Below are 20,353 nucleotides of genomic sequence, written 5' to 3'. Positions count from 1 at the left end.
GGTTAAATAAAATTTGATTTAAAATTTGGGATACGTACAAAGAATAAGAATTTAAAAAGTGAATATGAAATAGGGTTGTCTTCAAGTCCAACGTAAACAAGTTTTTGATGAGCCGTTCCATATAAGTTAACAAATTTACCGAACTTCCATTACTAACGATTTCTATATTGTCCAATTTTGACTGTACACTTTTTAACCCTTATCCTCGAGTGGCCTCTTGGCTTTGATAAGTGGTGATGCCTATGTAAAAAAAAAAGAAAAAAAAGTGATTTCAATGATTTTGGAATTAAAGTTTCTTAGATTGTAGATAAATGAGTACCACCCTTCGGCTAATTATTTAAGAATTATTTTTTTATTATTATGCTTTGTTTTTTGATGTATCTTTTTATGAATTGTGATGAAATTCTTATCAGGCCTTGAAATTAACTTCTTTGAATGTTTTGCCCTCCCCTCCTCTTCCTCTCTTTTCCTCCTCCCAGGGAGAACAATCGTATCTTTTTTATAAAAACTGTGTTGAAACAATTCTTATCAAGCCTTGAAATTAACTTGTTTAAATGTTTTGCCTTTTTCTTTTCTTTTTTTTTTTCCCCCTCTCTTCCTTTTTCCTCCTTCCAGGGAGAACAATCGTACGTGCGTGTGAAGCAGGATTATCGTGGACCGTCTCGTTCTCGAAGCCGCAGCTACTCCCCGCGTCGCACCAGGGACTCCCCCAGATATACTCCAATGAGGATGCGCTCACGTTCCCCATCTTACTCCAGATCTTTCTCCAGATCCTATTCTCGATCCAGATCTCCATATTGATCAGCATCATCGTCGTCGTCGTCATTCATATCCTCCTCTTCCTCCTCTTATTTTTTTTTTTCAACATTTAAAATTTTCAGTGTTTTTCTTTTCATCTTCATTTTTTACAACAAAAATGATTTAGAAAAAAAAAAATCTTCATAGCTTTTTATTTTTTTTATTGTTTTAATTTTAAATAACGTTTATTTAGAATTTGACTTGATAAAATAAAAACATTTAAAAAAAGAATCTTCATGATGTACATACCCATCAAGGAATGAAGCTGTTATATTCCAAAAGTCGCGTAAATTGATTAAGTATTTTTTTTTTTTTTAATTATTTTTAATTAGAAAATCAAATTTTATAACGAGTCACACCAAAGAGCCGAGAGCTGCCATGTTTCTTAGAATATATTAAAATTTAAGGTGGTCAACTCAATTTGACTACAAAGATTTACTGAATGTGCTGTTAAGTGCAAAAAATAATTAATTGCTAAAAATTGTAAAATTTGATTTTTGTAATTTAAGATAAAAATGAACTACTTGATCAATTTACGTAATTTTTGGAATATGACATCTTTGTTCCGTGACGAGTATAAAGATTTTTTTTTTAATTAAGTGTAATTTTAAATAATCACCTAAACAATAACAAAAAATCATAAAAAATTTTATATTTATGACTTGAATTGTTTATTTGGGTACTTGTACAGTTTGATCAAGACATTAAAAAATGAAAATATCGTAAAAAGAAAAAAAGTTGTACGTATCTGTTTTGGACTGAAGATCTCCGGGGAAAAAAAAAAAAATTTCACTTAATTTGATTGAGTAGTTTTTTTTTTTTTTTTTTTTTTTTTTTTTGTCAGCGGAAAAACATTTTTATGAGAGCAAGTTGCAGTCAGCCATCTTGGAATATTTTGAACACGTCACGGGGAGATAATTCAATGTAAAGCGCCGACACTCCCTCCCCATCTTTTAATACTAGCTTTTCTTCCTAAAAATCGAACATTTTGCTCGGTATCATGACAAATTGTTTTGCTTTTTTTCGCTGTAAAAAAAAACAAAAAAAAACAAAAAAACTAACTACTTGATGAAATCAAGTGAAATTTTTTTTCGGAAAACTTTGTTCCATAACGGAAACGTACAATATAACCTTTTCGATATTTTCATTTTTTTTTTTTTTTTTTTTTTTTTTTTTTTTTTTTTTGTACAAGTACCGCTTATTTTATCTTTAATTTCCAGTGATTGTTTACTTCATAAGAGACGTTGATTGCAAAAGGAATTAATTGTAAATTCAAAATGAATTCTTCTTCTCTCTATTTCTCTACTTTGTTTTCCCATTTCAATGTCAGTAAACGTTTTCATTAAACTTCTATTTGAATCACTTGCTAGATTTTTTTTTTTTTTTTTATGATTCAGAAACTTTGTGCATGCATGCTTGTCTGTGTAAACTTGTAATTTAACAGGCTTAAAAAAAGAAAAAAGAAACCCATTGCTGGTTGTCTTGTTTTGTGTGTTTGTCTGTCCGTCTTGTCGTTATTGGCCCGACTGCTTTAATGTTTGCCTTTGTGCTCCTTTTTTCCTAGATCCTGCGGTTCGCAGCTACTGTGGAGCTGCGAGTGAAAGTGTATATCCACAACGAACCCCATCTTCTAGTCCAATGATCAAAGGACAACGTCGTTACTGCTGCGTTAACAGTTCTCGGAACAAAATACGGACTGAGGATGGCAAAAACAAACCTGGTATGCATCTGTAGTCCTTTATAAGATTTTAAAAAAAATAATAATTCTAATCAGATATTTAAGCAAAAGAAAACAAAAAACCCTGCCCCGCTACATATGGTCATAAACATTTTAAATCGGAAAATGAGGCGTAAAGTTTTTGTTTTGTTTTTTAAATTTCCGGGTAAATTTTTAAAATTTATTGTTACAAGAGAAATAGTTACCGTTGATTCTGGTAATCCATCAGTTAATTATATTTATACTACGAATAGTGACTAAAGAATTTGGTGCTTGTTTTGCTCCACCCCCACCCCCACCCTTGCCATCCCCGATATTTAAAAAAAAAAAAAAAGAAAAAATCTAGTTATCATGACAGAAAGAAAATGTTGTAAACCAAAAAAATCTTGCTAGTTTGAATTATTTGGAGTTCTCTCCTTTGAGTTTTTTTTTTTTTTTTTTTTTTTTTTTTTTTTCAAATGACTTTCAAATTGGCTGCAATACAAGTAGCTTGATTATGTACAAGCTGACATCTATTTAATATAGCCGCCTTCAGTCTCAATCACCGCCTTCATATAGGTCCAGAACTGGGAGCATACCTTTTCCACAAGTGCAGTGGCGGCGATTAGGCTGGCTTTGGTTTTGTGAGAGGTCATGTTGGTGATGTTCTCAATGTATGACCAAACGAAGTAGTCCGTCGGGGGAAGAGGGTGAGGTGCAGTGAGAGATGGTTACAAAGTCGTAGCACTCCTTTTGAAGCCACGCCTGGGTCTCTTTGGACTTGTGGGGCGGTGCCGAGTCCTACTGCCACACCCGGGGTCTGCTAGTGGCCACCTGATTGCACCAGGGGATCATCACACTCTTCAGCACATCCAGGTACATTTTGGTATTGACTTTCAAGCCGATTTCGAAGATGTGAGGTGGCATGATGTGGCCCTCACTTGAAACCACACCAAAGAGAGACCATAATCATAGCCTGAAACTTTGTTTTCATCACCCTGGGTATAAATGTTATTCGTGGTAATCCAGCGATGCATTTTGAAGGTGCTGGCAATGGTCCTGTTGTCATAACTTGGATCAGTAGAGAGCATGAGTTTTACAGTGGCGCATCTCCAATCTCACTCGTTGAACATTGTGTCACTTTCAGACATGATAGAAGGCTCCTATCGCTCTTGGGATTTGTACACAACTGACCAACTAGTAGATGGTCTGCAACAAAGAAGAAAATAAAAAACAGTTTCTATCAAACGGAAATGGAATCATCTTGTCTTTTCTATGAGGACAATTTTATCATTCCACCCTGTACTAATGTAGCCCTTGCCAAAATTTATACTAGTTAACATAATCACTACTTACTGCCATAGGGTCCTAATATAGAACACAATGAAGTTACCAACTTGACGTCTACACCACAGAGGATATTATTGATCCATCTTAACTGTAATTTTACGTGATTATTTTGTAACCTAATCACTAGGGCTATGACAACAGCATATTCTTTTCATTGTTTTGACTCGCGAGTGTGTATCCGTTGATATCTTATATGCTTTTATATAGAGTGATGATGTGGTTCTCGGTTGATTAACTGTGTCGGATATATACTCGAGAGTCAAAACAATGAAAAGAATATGCTGTTGTCATATCCCTAGTTATCACTAATAGAATCTTTTTTTAACATGAAATAGAATCAATTTAATTTTAACTAATTTTATGTGATTATATTGTGCTTTTATCACTAATAGAATCTTTTTTTTTTTTTTTTGGTCTTGTACTGAATTCGATATCAATTGTATTGAAACGTCACTTGGATTGAACAAATCTTATTTTCTGTTGTTAATCATGTTTATACAACAGTTTTCGGGTTTGTATTACTGTACACATAGATTCGAAAAAGTTGTCAAAAACAAATATATAACAAATAAATATTATCAAAGGCAATATAAGTTACTTTTCTACCAAACTGGATACATTTTTTTGTTTTTATTCAATGTAACATGTTTATTCAGCTCGAAAAACATAGTGTTTACCGATGTATTGGAAAATTCAAGATGGCGCCCGACACTCTCTTTAACATGGTAAGTTTGGGAAATAATAAACTAGATAAAATACTATTTAAAAAACACCGAATATATGTCAGCTTATGTCACAGTAACATATAATGAGCGAATTTCTAACAGTATTTTGTCTAGTTTATTATTTATAACATCTTTTCCTGAACTTACCGTGTTAAAGAGTGTCGGGCGCCATTTTGAATTTTCCAATCCATCGGTAAACACTATGCTTTTCAAGCTGAATAAACATGTTACATTGAATAAAAACACGAAAATTATATCCAGTTAGGTAGAAAAGTAACTTATCATGCCTTTGATAACATTTATTTGTTATATATTTGTTTTTTTGACAACTTTTTCGAATCTATGTGTACAGTAATACAAACCCCATTTTCAATTATAATTTACAGTTTTACCTCTCATGGCCGCCTTCAGATTCTATATGCCGAATTTGCAAAACTGTTATAATTTTCCCAATTTGCATTCCATGTCTATGGTCTTGTTACATTCTTTCTCGTGTAAAATTGTCTTTGCACAGGATTGAACTCTGACCCACACTCGTAACTTGCACACTTTAGTCACCATCCTAGCCATCTCATCTACGTGCATCTCGGACATGCTCAAACAAAGATTTAATAAAGTTTACTAAACAATGCCATCAACAAACACTGCTGAAACGTTGTCAGGGTTCGCACAGGCTTGAAAAGTCCTTGACTTTTGACTTTTGCTTTGAAAAGGTTTTATTTCTATTATTACTTTGAAAAATCTGTGAAAATATGGAAGAATGAAAATATTTTATAAATATTGAAAATAAAATCGAAATAGCATAGTATTGTAACGTGGATACGAGAGTTGCCTCCCATTATTTCAAAGGGACGTAACGCCATTTTTTTATTTTTTATTTCATTTTTTTTTTTTTTTTTTTTTTTTTTTTTTTTTTTTCTCGACCGACCGGCTTAGTTGACCGCCCCCCCCCCCCCCTTCAAAAAATCTCTCTCTCTCTCTCTCCCTTTCTCTCTCTCCCTCCCTTTTCTCTCTCTCCCTCCCTTTTCTCTCTCTCCCTCCCTTTTCTCTCTCTCCCTCCCTTTCTCTCTCTCTCTCTCCCTCCCTTTCTCTCTCTCCCTCTCTCTCTCTCCCTCCCTTTCTCTCCCCCCTCCCTCTCTCTCCCTCCCTCTCTCTCCCCCCTCCCTCTCTCTCTCCCCCTCCCTTTCTCTCCCCCTCCCTTTCTCTCCCCCCTCCCTCTATCTCTATCAAAAACTTTTGTAATAACCTAAAAGTAAGCCGGCCGAGCTTGGAAAAAAAATTGGACAAGATGGCAGCCATCTTGAAAACTTAAAAGCCATATAGTTAATATTTGAAATGAAAAAAAAAACCATTTAAAACTATTTAAAAACGCCCAAAAATGATGCAAGTGGGTTGCTAATATGGTGGGTTATTGGTTATGGTAACATTTATTTGTTGTATTTTTTTTCTTATTTTTTTTTTATTGGTGTGGATTCTAAAAAACAAACTGCAAATTTTATTATTTTGAAAACTTGAATTTTGTCTGGAGGAGGCCTTGAAAAATCTTTGAAAATGGACATTGAGAATCTGTACGGACCCTGATTGTGTCATCAACAGCCGTAATCAGAAAATTATTAAAATATAAAATCAAAACGTCAAAAAACGACAATATTTTTGCACCAACCTGATAGTACTGACCTGGCTCAACGTTGTTTAATTTTGGCGATCCGATAAAAATCGGTTTGTCCTCCATAGTTGGTTGGGGGGTGGGGGGGGTCTCGTAGAGTACTTCCTTATTCTATATAATAAGGTAATATTTACTTATGAATTTTATAAAAGTTAGACCACAGGGTATCAACGGTTTTGTAAATAACTGGCAAAAAATCTCTAGACTTAAAATCGATTGAACACTTTTCAGCCATTTTCTTGATCAGTGAATCCCTGATCCTTTTTAAGCCGAAGTTGGTTTGCTAAACTATTGCTAACATGTGAATCTAAACCAAAGGTTGAATGCTAGATGATTCGCTGAACCAGTCCGAGTTAATGGACCGATTCAAACAGATTAGTTGGGATGAAAGAGTGCTCGATGTCATGATGAGAGAGCTGATAATAAATCAAACTAATTTGTGTCCTTGCTGCACCAACAAGTGATTCCAGTTTTGTGCTTACAGTTCTTAGGTTGGTTTACAAGACTACTTCTATAGTTATATGGGCAGCCAGGAAGATAGAAATCATTAATTTAATTGGAAAACATAAATTTATTATAACAAATTATATTTGCAACCGGAACAGTAGCAGAAACTTGCAATAGAACATGCAGCCAACAGAAGATATTGTTTGGAAGAAACATATAATCAAGTTTATTTGTTGTTTTAGCATGTGGGGTATTTCATTCTGATCTCCAAATAATGTTGGATCATCAGGAGAGAATATGCACCGTTTCAGGACCTATATATATTAATGTTTCAGATATCTGAATTTTGCAACAATTTTATGAAAATATAACTGACGATTTCTGACTATAACTCTGTTTTTTTTTTTTTGTTCGCCATCTTGATTTTTTTTTTTTTTTTTTTTTATTATTCAAAGCTATTTTAATTATGTACCTCACGCATTCTACAGTGAATGAAAAACCAGCAAAATGTTTCATTTTTAAAAGCGGTCTTCCTGTAATGTGAGAGATAATGAGGAAGGATGACTGTCCAGTTTTAAACTTTGAACTTGGTCTAACCATCTTTCGGGTTTCCCAGCTGACTTTTTAGGAAACTTTTCGGTCAAATTTACAGCAGCAGCAGCAGCCTAAGTATCTGTCCTTGACAGTATTTTTATTTAAAAAAATTTTTTTTTTTTTTTTACAAAAATTGCAACATAAATTTAGCATGTTTGAACTATTACAGGGTCATCTCCCTTTTTTTTTTTTTTTTAATAAAATTGTTTTCAAAATGATGGACACTTAAAAAAAAAATTTTTAAATAAAAATACTGTCAAGGACAGACACTTAGGCCACTGCTGCTGCAAATTTGACTGAAAAGTTTCCTAAAAAGTCATCCCATCATTAGTTTGAGCTGTGAAACTGCAATTTCTCACTTAAATCTAAACGGTTTTCACAGTCTTTATGGGATAAATCATGGATTTCCCTTACACTAATGTTTAAAATGAGTTTTTAAATGGAGATAGAACAGAGTGAACTTGTTGTTATGATATAAAAAATGGTTTGTGTTGAGGTCGACTTATCAAACCTTTACAATCTCTTCCTTTATTGACTTTGTTAGAAAAAACAATGGGATGGAAGGATATTAACATGTGTATGATTACCAAATTAGAAGCACTTCCATCACGGATTTAATTTTATTTAAATAAATTTTTTTTTTTTTAAATAGTTTTTTTTTAATAAATTTTGTTTTTTTTTTAATATTTTTTTTTTGATAATTTTTTTTTTTAATAAATTCCTTTTTTTTTAATAAATTCTTTTTTTTTAAATAAATTCTTTTTTTTTTAAATAAATTTTTTTTTTTTAAATAAATTCTTTTTTTTTTTAAATAAATTCTTTTTTTTTTAAATAAATTCATTTTTTTTAATAAATTCCTTTTTTTTTAATAAATTCATTTTTTTTTTAATAAATTCATTTTTTTTTTAATAAATTCATTTTTTTTTTTATAAATTCCTTTTTTTTTTAATAAATTCCTTTTTTTTTTAATAAATTCCTTTTTTTTTTAATAAATTCCTTTTTTTTTTAATAAATTCCTTTTTTTTTAATAAATTTTTTTATTTTAAAAAAAAAATTAAATTTTTTTTTTTTTTTTTTTTTTTTTTACACACGTAGTAAAACAAACCTAATACTTTCTGTCTCTCTTTTGTCTCTTTCTCAACCGACGATTGCTAACTTCTTTTTCCTTTTTTTCATTTACTTCTAAAGGTTAAAAATGCTTAAAGGACGGAATTGGAAAAGTAGGAAATCCCAGTGTCTTTGGCGCACAGGATCCTAGGACCTCCTGGGTTTTTTTGAAGGGAAAAAGAGCAAAAATACATTTAGGATATCTTTGGTTCAATTAAATTTTTCAATGGAAAAAGGATGACAAAACACCTTGGCCTCTTTTACCCGAAACAGGATATTCAAAAATATTTCGAAAGGATATAAAGCTTTTTTTGGGGCTACTACTACGATAATCAGGATATAACGCAGGAGTTCCTCGGCAAATATTTATTAAGGATCAGAGAGGATAATTCACAGGTGGCGCTATTCTTCGGAGGTTCTTTCTTCCTGGATTTTTTTTTTTTTTAAGTATAAATTGTACTCCGATAATCAGGATATAACGCTGGAGTTCTTCGGCAAATATTTATTAAGGATCAGAGAGGATAATCCACAGGTGGCGCTATTCTTCGGAGGTTCTTGCTTCCTGGATTTTTTTTTTTTTTTTTTTTTTTTTTAAGTATAAATTGTACTCCGATAATCAGGATATAACGCTGGAGTTCTTCGGCAAATATTTATTAAGGATCAGAGAGAATAATCCACAGGTGGCGCTATTCTTCGCAGGTTCTTGCTTCCTGGATATATTTTTAAATGTTACTACAATATTCAGGATATAACGCTGGAGTTCTTCGTCCCAAAATTTATTAAGGATCATTCGGGATGTGGATCATTTGGGATAATCCATAGCTGGCGCTGTTCTTCGGAGGTTCTTGCTTCCTGGATATTTTTTTAAATTATAAATTCTACAATATTCAGGATATAACGCTGGAATTCCTTGGCCAAAAATTTATTAAGGATCATTTGGGATAATCCACAGGTGGCACTGTTCTCTGGAAATTCTACCTGCTTCCTGGATATTTTTTTAAATTATAAATTCTACAATATTCAGGATATAACGCTGGAATTCCTTGGCCAAAAATTTATTAAGGATCATTTGGGATAATCCACAGGTGGCACTGTTCTCTGGAAATTCTACCTGCTTCCTGGATATTTTTTTAAATTATAAATTCTACAATATTCAGGATATAACACTGGAATTCCTTGGCCAAAAATTTATTAAGGATCATTTGGGATAATCCACAGGTGGCACTGTTCTCTGGAAATTCTACCTGCTTCCTGGATATTTTTTTAAATTATAAATTCTACAATATTCAGGATATAACGCTGGAATTCCTTGGCCAAAAATTTATTAAGGATCATTTGGGATAATCCACAGGTGGCACTGTTCTCTGGAAATTCTACCTGCTTCCTGGATATTTTTTTAAATTATAAATTCTACAATATTCAGGATATAACGCTGGAATTCCTTGGCCAAAAATTTATTAAGGATCATTTGGGATAATCCACAGGTGGCGCTGTTCTTTGGAAATTCTTCCTGCTTCCTGGATTTCTAAAATGGATTACTGTTTAAACATAAATCCAAAATTCCTATTGGATGGATCCTTATCTCTCTAACGTCCTCCCTCCCTTCCCCCTCCACACGCCCCTGCATTTGATTTGAATTGAATTCCGGAAAGGACGTAGTCAAAAAACAAGAGGTGTAAGTTAAACGCTTTGAGGAGAAGATTCCAAGTTCCATGTCTGCAGTTAATTGGTGGGTAGTTATAGAAAGTGGGTGCACCTTTCCATGCACCCCACAATACACCCAGTTTTTAATTTAGTTTATTGTATTGGTTGGTAATATGCATATCTTAAGAGCTTAGTGTAGTTTGCTTGAAGCATTGTTTATTGTGTATATTAAAAAGTTAAGTTTATATGAGGTAGTACAATGCCGGTCAAGCAAATTAAAATCTAATGATGGAAGAAGTTACGATACAGTGCTTTTCCAGCCCCGGATTAAAGTATTTGCCCCGCCTTATGGTGTTATTTATGTTATTTTATTATAAACATGTGTATTGTATATACTGTACTTTATTTTGTTACTAATTTTTAATGCCATATTTGTGGCCTTCGGGCCAAGATCAAAGTGTAGTATGTGTTCCGGCAGATACTACAAGCAAAGGCCATATGTGGGGGTAACCCCACATATCAGACCTTGGTCAATGTAGGGGAAACCCTTCATACCAATTGTCACTATCCAGCTCCCATTTCCCACCCATCGGGAGCTGGTCCCCTTTTCCCCTGCCCACGCATTAAAGAACGGCCTCGTGCCTAATTTGCTCAGTGGGGAAGCAAATAAATACAGCCCTTGTGGCAATCTTTTGGTTCATGTAGGGGCAACCCTGTATACCAAATCTAGCTCCCATTTCCCACCTCTTGGAAGCTGGTCCTCCCGCCCACAGTAAAAAAACTGCCTTGTGCCTAATTTGCTCAGTGGGGAAGCAAATAAATACAGCCCAGGGTTCTCCTGTAGTTTCATCTTTACCGATCCAATGTATGCGTGTGTGTTTTATCTTAATTTGCTTAATATCTGCCTCTGCCTTTTTTTTTTTTTTACATAAAAGTCACCACTTATCAAGGCCCGGAGGCCACTCAGGGATAAGGGTTATTGTGTGTACAGCAATCAATGGGATAATATCGTAGTAATTGTTAGTAATGGAGATTTGATAAAGTGTCTTATTTAAGGGGGCGATTTATCATCCAAGTTGTAGTCAGGTGGGAAACGGGCAAACAGAAGAGAATTTCACAGGCGTGAACTAATCTACGTTTTGATTTAGGCACAGATAAAGAATGGGGAAAATTATTGACAGTGGTTTCAGCTAGACGGCTGTTTTTTGTGAAAGATTGGCGAGGGGGGACCAGAGATTGGAGCTCAGACGAGCATTTGCCATGGAATGACAGGCTTGCAACATCCCTTCTGTGGGAGAGAGGTTGCAGGGAAGAGAAAAGGGCATCTCCCACTAGGCTATGAAGTCTATTTTATACTCTGTCAAGGCAGGATAGGCTGTTCTTAGCAACTCCTGCCCAGATATGGCAGCAGTACTCCATCCTTGGTGTCTACGTATCTTCTCCCAAGTACAAGGCAAGTCTGCTTCAAGGCTTATTAATACGGGAAGCCCCAGCTCCCCAAAAGGGGACTCTCCCATTATGCCACAGAGTTTGCATCTACTCTGTATATCGCTGCATTGTACTGCGTCCTATAAACTTAAATCTCTCTTATGTTCGTATTGTGCTCGTTCTAAACACTGATTTTAAAGTGTTTTGTTTTTTTTTTCTTAGGTTGGCAGCATTGTCGGTGCGGTATTTTTAGATTGGTTCAATTTCCAAAAATGTCTATCTCGCTGCCTACCGAAGAATTATTTACTTTCTAGATCTGTATATCTAAAGTAGTTTAAATAATGAAAAAAAAAAAGGGGGGGGGATACTTATACAGTTTAATCAAGATATTAAAAAAGAAAAATATCAGGAAAAAAAAGTTATATTAATATTATTAACCATTTTACTAACTCAAAATTGGAGACGTAAAGGAAATTTAACGTAATATTCGAATATCTATGTATCTCATATAGAGATCAAGTGTTAGGCCCTGGGAAGAGGGGCCCCCTTGATTTTTTTGAGAACTTAAGTAAAATGAAAGCACAAGTCAAACCCACCTGCAATCAACGCACCTTTTTGATACTTGTACAGTTTAATCAAGACATTAAAAGTGAAAATATCAGCATGCTGTCATAACGTGTTTTTTCTGCCGTAAAAAAACAAAGTACTTTATCAAATTAAGTGCAATTTTTTTTTTTTTTTTTTTTTCCTCTATATTTTCACTTTTTAATGTGTTAATTAAACTGTACAAGTACCAAAAAAGGGGTGTTGATTGCAGGTGGGCTTGTCCTTTCATTTTTTACTTAAGTCAAAGTTCTCAAAAAATCAAGGGGGCCCCCTTCCTAGGGGCTAACACTTGATCTCTATACGAATGCATAGATATTCGGATATTACGTTGAATCTCCTTTACGTCTCAAATGTTGAGTTAGCAATATGGTTAATAATATTAATTTTCCCCTCCCCAATTGAATATTTAAATAGGTTATAGTGTATCCTTCTTGTGGTCTCTTGGACTTGCTAGAGTCTAGGACAAGAATTCATCTAGTCTGGTTGGGTGTCCAACTTATTGTGGTTACTATAAGCAATATCACTTAAACACTTGTCCTCAACGGTCGTACATCTAAACAATATGATATAAATGCGGGAGTACCTCGGGGGTCCATCCTTAGACCTCTATTATTCTTGATATTCATAATGACCTCCCTGATAAAATTGTTTCCGAGATGGGTATATTTGCCGATGACACCACTCTCTATAACAAGCACGAGAGGAAAACAAATGAACACATATCTAAGGAAATGGCAGAAACACTAGATGAAGACCTCCAATCTGTAGTGGAATGGGAACAAAAATGGATGGTCACATTCAATGCTGCTAAGACTATAAGCTTGTTTCCTTCAATAATTACAAGAAACCTTCTCTACCACCAATAGCAATGGCCAAAGACTTGTTACTTGAAAGTACTTCTTTTAAACTCCTCGGCCTAATGTTTACAAGGGACATGAACTGGAATAGATACATTGAGAGCATTGCCAAGGCTGCTGCAATGAAGGTTGGCTCCCTCTACCGTGCTAGAAAACTACTTACGCCTGACAGTATCCTATACCTCTATAAGGCCACCATTCGCCCATGTATGGAGTACTGTTGTCACATTTGGGCTGGTGCATCTGCTACTTGTCTCTCACTACTGGACAGGGTTCAAAAGAGAGTTGCCAACCTGATAGGTCCTGAACTATCATCTAAGCTTCAGCCTCTGTCCCATCGCTGAAATTTTGCATCCCCCTGCCTGTTCCACAAGTACTTTATTGGTGAATGCTCTGATGAACTACAAGCACTTGTACCCCCTCGACGTGAATACCCCCGACAAGCAACTAAATCCCACCCTTTCACAGTAGAGATCCCTAGGTGTAAGAAAGCCTTCTACTTCAATAGTTTCTTCCCCCGGAACTGCTAGACTTTGGAACTCTCTTCTGGGATTCTGCTTTCCCAACTGTACTGACATGCAGAAGTTCAAGTGTAATGTGAACAGACATCTTGCTGCTCATCTCCCTTCATAATACCCTTTGCAACTTATGTCCCCGATAGTAAACCCCTACTTCAAAGTGGTACTGTACCTTGTTTGGGGTGAAAATTGAATATTCAAAAAAAAACAAAAAAAAACATGCACCATTCCTTGTATAATTCGCCGTGAGTTTGCGATTCTGGCGAATTCTTATTTAGACCATGAATACTGTTTTGAATATTTAGTCAGGGTTTACTTGTAGGGAAAAGTATTCTCATGCCATATTTTGACAAACCCTTGTACAGAGAGACCTTCGACACTCGAAGATAGTGTTTGTGGACATGTTTGAGTTCCATTGGGACTATTAAGGCGAAAGTTATGAATCCATAGCTTCTTCCTTCTACTATGAGGATGAACTAACTTTTGACTCTGACAAAATCGGTTAGTTATGTGGTACATACTGACCCTCAAGTCATCACTTATTTGATGGAGAGAGTTGGTCATGTTTTTTTTACAATGCATAGTTGATTATGTGCAAAAGTTCAGTACGCAAAGTTAAGGCGCCTGTAGTGGACTCAGTTTATCTGAATATGGAATGAAAGTCACTAAACATGAAACGAAATACGAAACCATATGGAAATAATTTATTTTTAAGAAATTTATTATAGTTTTAACATTTCTTTGTGCTATTATGAAACAATAAAAAAAAAAAAAATTTCATTTTTTACATTTTAATAGTTTTTTGTGTTATCACAAAAAAAAATGGAACTAATGCAAATTTTTATGATTTACATTTCTATAAATGGCGTCTTTTTTTAAATAAAACTTGTGAAAGACAAATATATTATCGCAGAATTTTTACATAAATAATATAGCAATAGAGCTATGCCAACAGCATATTCTTTTCCTTGTTTTGATTCTCAGGTATCTATCCATTGATATCTTATGTTTTTATATAGAGTGATGTGGTTCTCGGTTGATTGACTGTATCTAAATGAAACCATATGGAAATAATTTACTTAAAAAAAATTATTGATTGAGATTGTCGGACTGACATTTATATCAACACACGCACCCTCAATACACATACTCATATTCACGTATATATATATATATATATATATATATATACAGGGTGTCCACAAAATCTGGCTCACAACTTCGCCTTTTGGTCAAGATCAAAGAGTGTTGATTTTCAATGTATTTTTAACATGAATAAAGGATTTAATATCTCAAAGTGTAGTATCTGTTCTCCAGATGCTGCACTTCCATTTCTTGTTCTCTTTCGGTGGAGGAGCAGTCCTTCACGACTGAGACAATTTTTTATTTTTGTACCTTTTCTCCACGTTAAAAAACGACCCTGGTGTCTAACTCTGTCCCGTGGGGAGGCATAGTAAATAGGTACATTATGTAGCCAGACTTTGTGGAAGCATCCTGTAGATTATGTAGCCAGACTTTGTGGACACCCTGTGTGTGTGTGTGTGTGTGTGTATATATATATAAAAAAAAAATACAGACAATTACTATATATATATATATATATATATATAGTAATTGTCTGTATTTTTTTTTTTTTTTGAGATGAGGTGTTTTCATTGATTGAGATTGTCGGACTGACTTCCTCATCTTGGTTGTTATCGTCACAACGTTTCGGCCATTTTGCCCTCCGGCCTTCATCAGGTGTTTGGTATCGAACTGGGGAACCGTTTGTTAGGAGTCTCGAACCCAACCCTTTATTATTATTATTACGGGGGTTACCGTGTTCGGACTCCAGCTAGGCTCTGGGACATAGTTGCTGATTCTGTTTTGAATGTTACTTTTCACTGCCTTCGTTCAGGATTGAACTCAGCACCTTTGGGTAACTGTAAACTTTGATCCGTTCCATGTTTAGATAAACCATCCACTTCCGATGTCTTAACATTGCATACTGAATTTTTTTTTACGTAATCGCGCAGTTTACCTAAAATAAACATATGGCAGACTATATGACACTTCCTCCCCCTTCTTGTGATCAAAATAAGGTCTTGTCGATCAGTCTCTAATTGCTGATGTAAACTCCCTTTCCTCTTATTGGAATTAAAATTGTGAGGGCAAATATCCTTGGATACTGCAGACATGGGACCTTCTCAGGGATGTTTTTTTTTTATTAAGAATGAAAGTAAGGAAAGGATGGAACCAAATTCTCACGTCCCAAAGGGTGACTAAACTAGGAAGAGGATCAGAATTGTGGAAATGTTTATATCGGCAACCAATCTGCACGATGAGGTCTGCCCCCTGTGGGGATAGGAGGAAAAAACCCAGGATTTGACCCCTTCCCCCTTACAATATATTCTTTCCCTCCTTTTCTTTCGGTTCAGGAGAGCACGGAATAAAATTTCATTGGAAGAGGAAACCCAAAACTAAATCAAAGGAATTGTCTAAGGAATTTAGGATCTCAGAACCTCCCGGATATATTTTAACTCTCCTTGGAGGACCGGGGAATCAAAACCGATCTTCACGAATAAAACACTAGGATTCTGCAGGATTAAAACAGCCGGTAATTGTAATTTAGTTTACTTTTTTTTCTTTCCATTTAATTCTATTTTTAAATTAACTTTTCGTTATCTAATTATTATTTTTTTTTTTTTTCGCAATTAAATTTTAACTTTGAACCATTTTATTATTTAAATTCTTTCTATGAAAAATTTTTAAATAAAAAAAAAAAGATAATTTTGATTTATAAAAAAAAATATATATATATATGGTTGAAAAATGATAATTTAAATATTCCAATTGCTTGAATTCTTCGATCAGTGAAATTATCTTTCTTCTTCAAGTGTTTGTATATTGTTGTTTTGTTACAAGGTAAAATTTAACTTTGAGCTTCTTTTAATTCTGATTTTTTTTCATATATTTCTATTTCAAATCTTTAGCGGAGATAGCAAATTCCGAGACAATAGAAGGTACTTTTTTTTTTTTTAACCCCATTTCTGTGTACGTTTTATTAACTCTAAAGTTCAGATAAATGCCAGGAGAAACAAATTTCAGATTTTAAAATCTTGACCCTTTCCAAGAATGTCTCCTAATATTTTTTTCCAAAGATATATTTCTACTACTATTACAATTCTCGTTTTTACATTGGACATCATTAAAAATCCGAAAATTTTAAGAGAAGCTGCAAATACCTTATAGTTTGCTTACATTACGCCATTTTGAATTATGTCCAAATGCATTTTCAATCCTTTTTGTGGATCGATTGTTGTTATTTCTTCTGATGAGTTAAAGGACAAAATAGATTCACTGATTGACATAATAATTAAGTGATTGATTTTGTGCTACGAAACAGGTACTGTCAAGAATTGTAAACATCAACTGAATTAAAAGAAATAAATTGGAAGATGGTCAACATGAAATTTGAGATATAGACTTTTGTCATTCATTCAGTATATGCTCTGTAATTACATTGAGCTTCTTAAATATGAAATATTAAAAATATGAAATATTAAAAAGGAAATAGAAGTGAACAAAGAATTTCCATATATATATATATATATATATATATACTATATATTTAATAGAGATATAAGTTCATAAATATTTGATAGATATGAGTTCATAAATATTTAATAGAAATATAAGTTCATGAATATTTAATAGATATATAAGTTCATAAATATTTTATAGAAATATAAGTTCATGAATATTTAATAGATACATAAGTTCATAAATATTTTATAGAGATATGAGTTCACAAATATTTGACAGAGATAGGAGTTCACAAATATTTGACAGAGATAGGAGTTCACAAATATTTGACAGAGATAGGAGTTCACAAATATTTGACAGAGATAGGAGTTCACAAATATTTTATAGGGCAAAATATTCCAATTGTATGTTTTTGTTTTTTCACTCAATTGTCATCGGACGATTTCTCATATCTGAGAAGTTCAGTTTCCTCATCCCTCAGTGAAGCAACAGCGAAAAGATGAGGATGAATAATAGTCCGCAAAAAATAAATTAATATAAATAATAAACATTCCAATTAATGTTTTTTTTTTTTTTTAAGGCAACATTTAGAGACATTCTTCTATCAATGCAAGATTTTTAAATTTAACATCGTTTTTCCTGAAATTTTATTTTTATTCTAGAGTTGATGAAAAAAAATCTGTTAAAATATACAATGCTCTCTTTTATTTTTTTTACTTATAATAATTATCTATGAAAATATGGACAAGCTTGCTAGATTTTTTTTTCTTTAGGTTTTTCTTAATTTTTTATATTTTTAATAGAAAAATATTTGATTATCGTTTTCAAATACTAATATTCTTTGTGTGTGTCTTGCTTTGGTGAACAGGAGCCCAGATGTGAATATTTCAACTTATTCTTTTTTTAGGAAGTGACATTGACGGTGATAATAAAATTTCATCTTATAATTAATAACTGCTTTCTTGTGATGATTCTCGCATTGTTGTTCTTGACCATGTCTTGGAATAGAGGCCGCATTAAAAAAATTTGGAATTGCAAAAAAAAAAAAAAAAAAAAAAAGCAATTAGCATTTTTCCTTTTTATCTTGTTTCACTTTTACTTGGTGGGTGTACAGATTATATATACTAGATACAAGTTCATAAATATTGTTCAAAAACAGCCTACAGAAAATGGACTCTGATTTATGAAAGTATATGTTATGAAAAGGAAGGGTTGTAAAGAGATTGCTTCGAATTTGGGGGGTATCAAAACCAAAGCAAAATATGATGAAAGTAAAAATAAAATAGATAAACCCCATAATTTATTATACCATACCTGTTCACACTGAAACACTTATCACAATATTCTGTGGATTTATATAAAAAAAAACCTTGTTAAACTTTGTGACATATTTCCATTCTATGGAGGTCAGGCGCGAACGAACACCCCATAATTTTATTATACTATATTTCTTCAAACTGAAACATAATTATCAAAGTATACCTACGCAGATAGATATGAAAAGTCTTTATTAAAGTTTGTGCCTATTTCCATTCTATGAGGGCAGGCGCGAACGCAGACCCCACAATTTTATTATACCACCTCTATTTAAGTTAAAACATACTTATCAAAGTGTTCTTATGTACATCTATATCAAAAACACTTGTAAACTTTTTTTTTTTAAATTTTTATTTCCATACTTTATGGACCAGGCGCGTACGCAAACCCCACAATTTTAATGAATCATCATTCCGCCAGATCAAACCTACCCATTCCTGTGTCTCGATACATCTATCATTATATGTGATCAGTTTTCTATAATAGTTAACCATATAGGAGCCTATTCGTGAGCAGACACACACACACAGACGTTCAGCTTTATATTATATTATATATATATAATGTGTGTGTTTTTATTATTTCAACCTCTGGAATTTTTACTTAAATCATTACAAGTTGTTTCAATTGACAGGCCAATAAAATTATCCTGCCGATCTTAATGATTTAAGTAAAAATCCCTGAGTTTGAAATAATAAAAACATTTTGCTCTACTAACGTATTGAGCACTTTTTCCCTGTTTTTTACCAAATATACCTCCTAATAAGTGAAAGTGTCTGTTTGTGTACATTTCCCTACACAATAATTCTGTCAATTTTCAGTTTAGACTCAAAATTTGATATACAGGGTATGGAGATTTGGGAAAATCTTTGTAATCTGTTTTCAGCCAGAAATTTAGCCCTCAAGGGGTCAAAGTTCAACGATTTGACCTTTGAAAACTCTACCAAACTCCTCCACTAATTTTGGATCTAAACACTTGAAATTGGACATGGATCTAACTTAATAGCTTGATTTGAGCCTAAAATAAAAGTTATGGGGTCATAATAGGGTCAAAGTTTTTAAAAAGTTGACTTTTTTTTTTTTTTTTTCTGTTTGCTCAACATACACCTCCAAACACCCGGGCAACGTCGGGCTGAAATGCTTATATATATATATAATCTGTGTTGGGACGATTAATTAGGAACTGGAAAAATTGGAACCTTTGAGGGTATTGTAATCGGAAAAATTTGTACCTATTTTCTAATGGCAAAAACGATTCTTTTAATTGTATTTTTTATTTGATTTGATTTTGTTTAAAACAAAATCTTCTACTGATGATAGTAATAATAAAATAAATATTTATTGATTTTAAACGACCAGAAAAAAAATCGATAGATACCCTACCCACAAGTGTATTTTTACGCTTGCGAAAATATCTGCACGTCTAACATGTACTTTTTTTTTTTTCTGGTAATTGTGAAAAATAACAACTTTATAGTTTAATATTCAAAATCGCGAATTTAGTACGGAATCAGGAATATTATTGGAATCCTCCCATCACTAATGTGTGTGTGATCCATGTAAATTTTGAGATGCTACTTCAAGGTGGATGCAACCAAATTGTTCTCTACATTATAAAAGGTTAAAAACAAAATTGATGCGGCCTCTATTCCACTGTTGTTTGCATGTTTTAAACTGTTTTAATCATCTTGATAGTTACCTACTGCCATCTTTTTTCCAGGATTATTTAGTCTATTGTATATTGTGTAGTATAATTCAATTTGGAGTAAATGCATTTAAGGTCAAAATATTGTTATATACTTGTGTGTCACGTGGAAATTGGTAAAATAAAAAAAAACAAACAAATTACAATCAAGAAATCACAATGATGTTTGTTGTCTTCTATGGAAAGACAAGACTGAAATCCAGGATAAACATGTCTGCTAACGAATGCAAACAGTCTATCTATTTCTGAGAAGTACAGAACCCAATTGACCCCTCTGCCCATTGTGATGGAATATATATATATGTCATTAACCCTGAAGCCACTTACTTGAAAATCATGGGCTAATTTATCTATGAACATAAAAAGCAAA

General features: G+C 33.3%; 2 protein-coding genes and 1 long non-coding RNA gene across 4 annotated transcripts in view; all 3 read left to right on the top strand.

Annotated features, from left to right (window-relative positions):
- LOC145271102 (serine/arginine-rich splicing factor 1A-like) overlaps nucleotides 1-1,569 on the top strand; it is a 37,635-nt gene extending 36,066 nt beyond the window's left edge. The window contains exon 5 of the mRNA XM_080126647.1: nucleotides 616-1,569. Within this exon, the coding sequence (XP_079982773.1) occupies nucleotides 616-801 (186 nt within the window). The 3' untranslated portion in view covers nucleotides 802-1,569. The remainder of the gene's footprint in view (nucleotides 1-615) is intronic.
- A 382-nt stretch (nucleotides 1,570-1,951) lies between these two features.
- On the top strand, nucleotides 1,952-11,858 carry LOC145271103 (uncharacterized). The gene is made up of 4 exons (XR_013865693.1): nucleotides 1,952-2,518; nucleotides 8,465-8,915; nucleotides 9,064-9,734; nucleotides 9,868-11,858. It is a non-coding gene; the product is annotated as an uncharacterized LOC145271103 (long non-coding RNA).
- Nucleotides 11,859-15,371: 3,513 nt separating this feature from the next.
- Nucleotides 15,372-20,353, top strand: part of LOC145271101 (uncharacterized) — a 177,356-nt gene continuing 172,374 nt past the window's right edge. For both annotated transcript variants that reach the window (XM_080126643.1, XM_080126646.1), the window contains exon 1: nucleotides 15,372-16,032. The gene's annotated coding sequence lies outside the window, so the exon portion shown is untranslated. The remainder of the gene's footprint in view (nucleotides 16,033-20,353) is intronic.

This window comes from Euprymna scolopes, chromosome 46 (assembly GCF_053919585.1).
Source record: "Euprymna scolopes isolate OS-2025 chromosome 46, ASM5391958v1, whole genome shotgun sequence".
Taxonomy (NCBI): domain Eukaryota; kingdom Metazoa; phylum Mollusca; class Cephalopoda; order Sepiida; family Sepiolidae; genus Euprymna; species Euprymna scolopes.
This window is presented reverse-complemented; position numbering and strand designations above follow the sequence as displayed.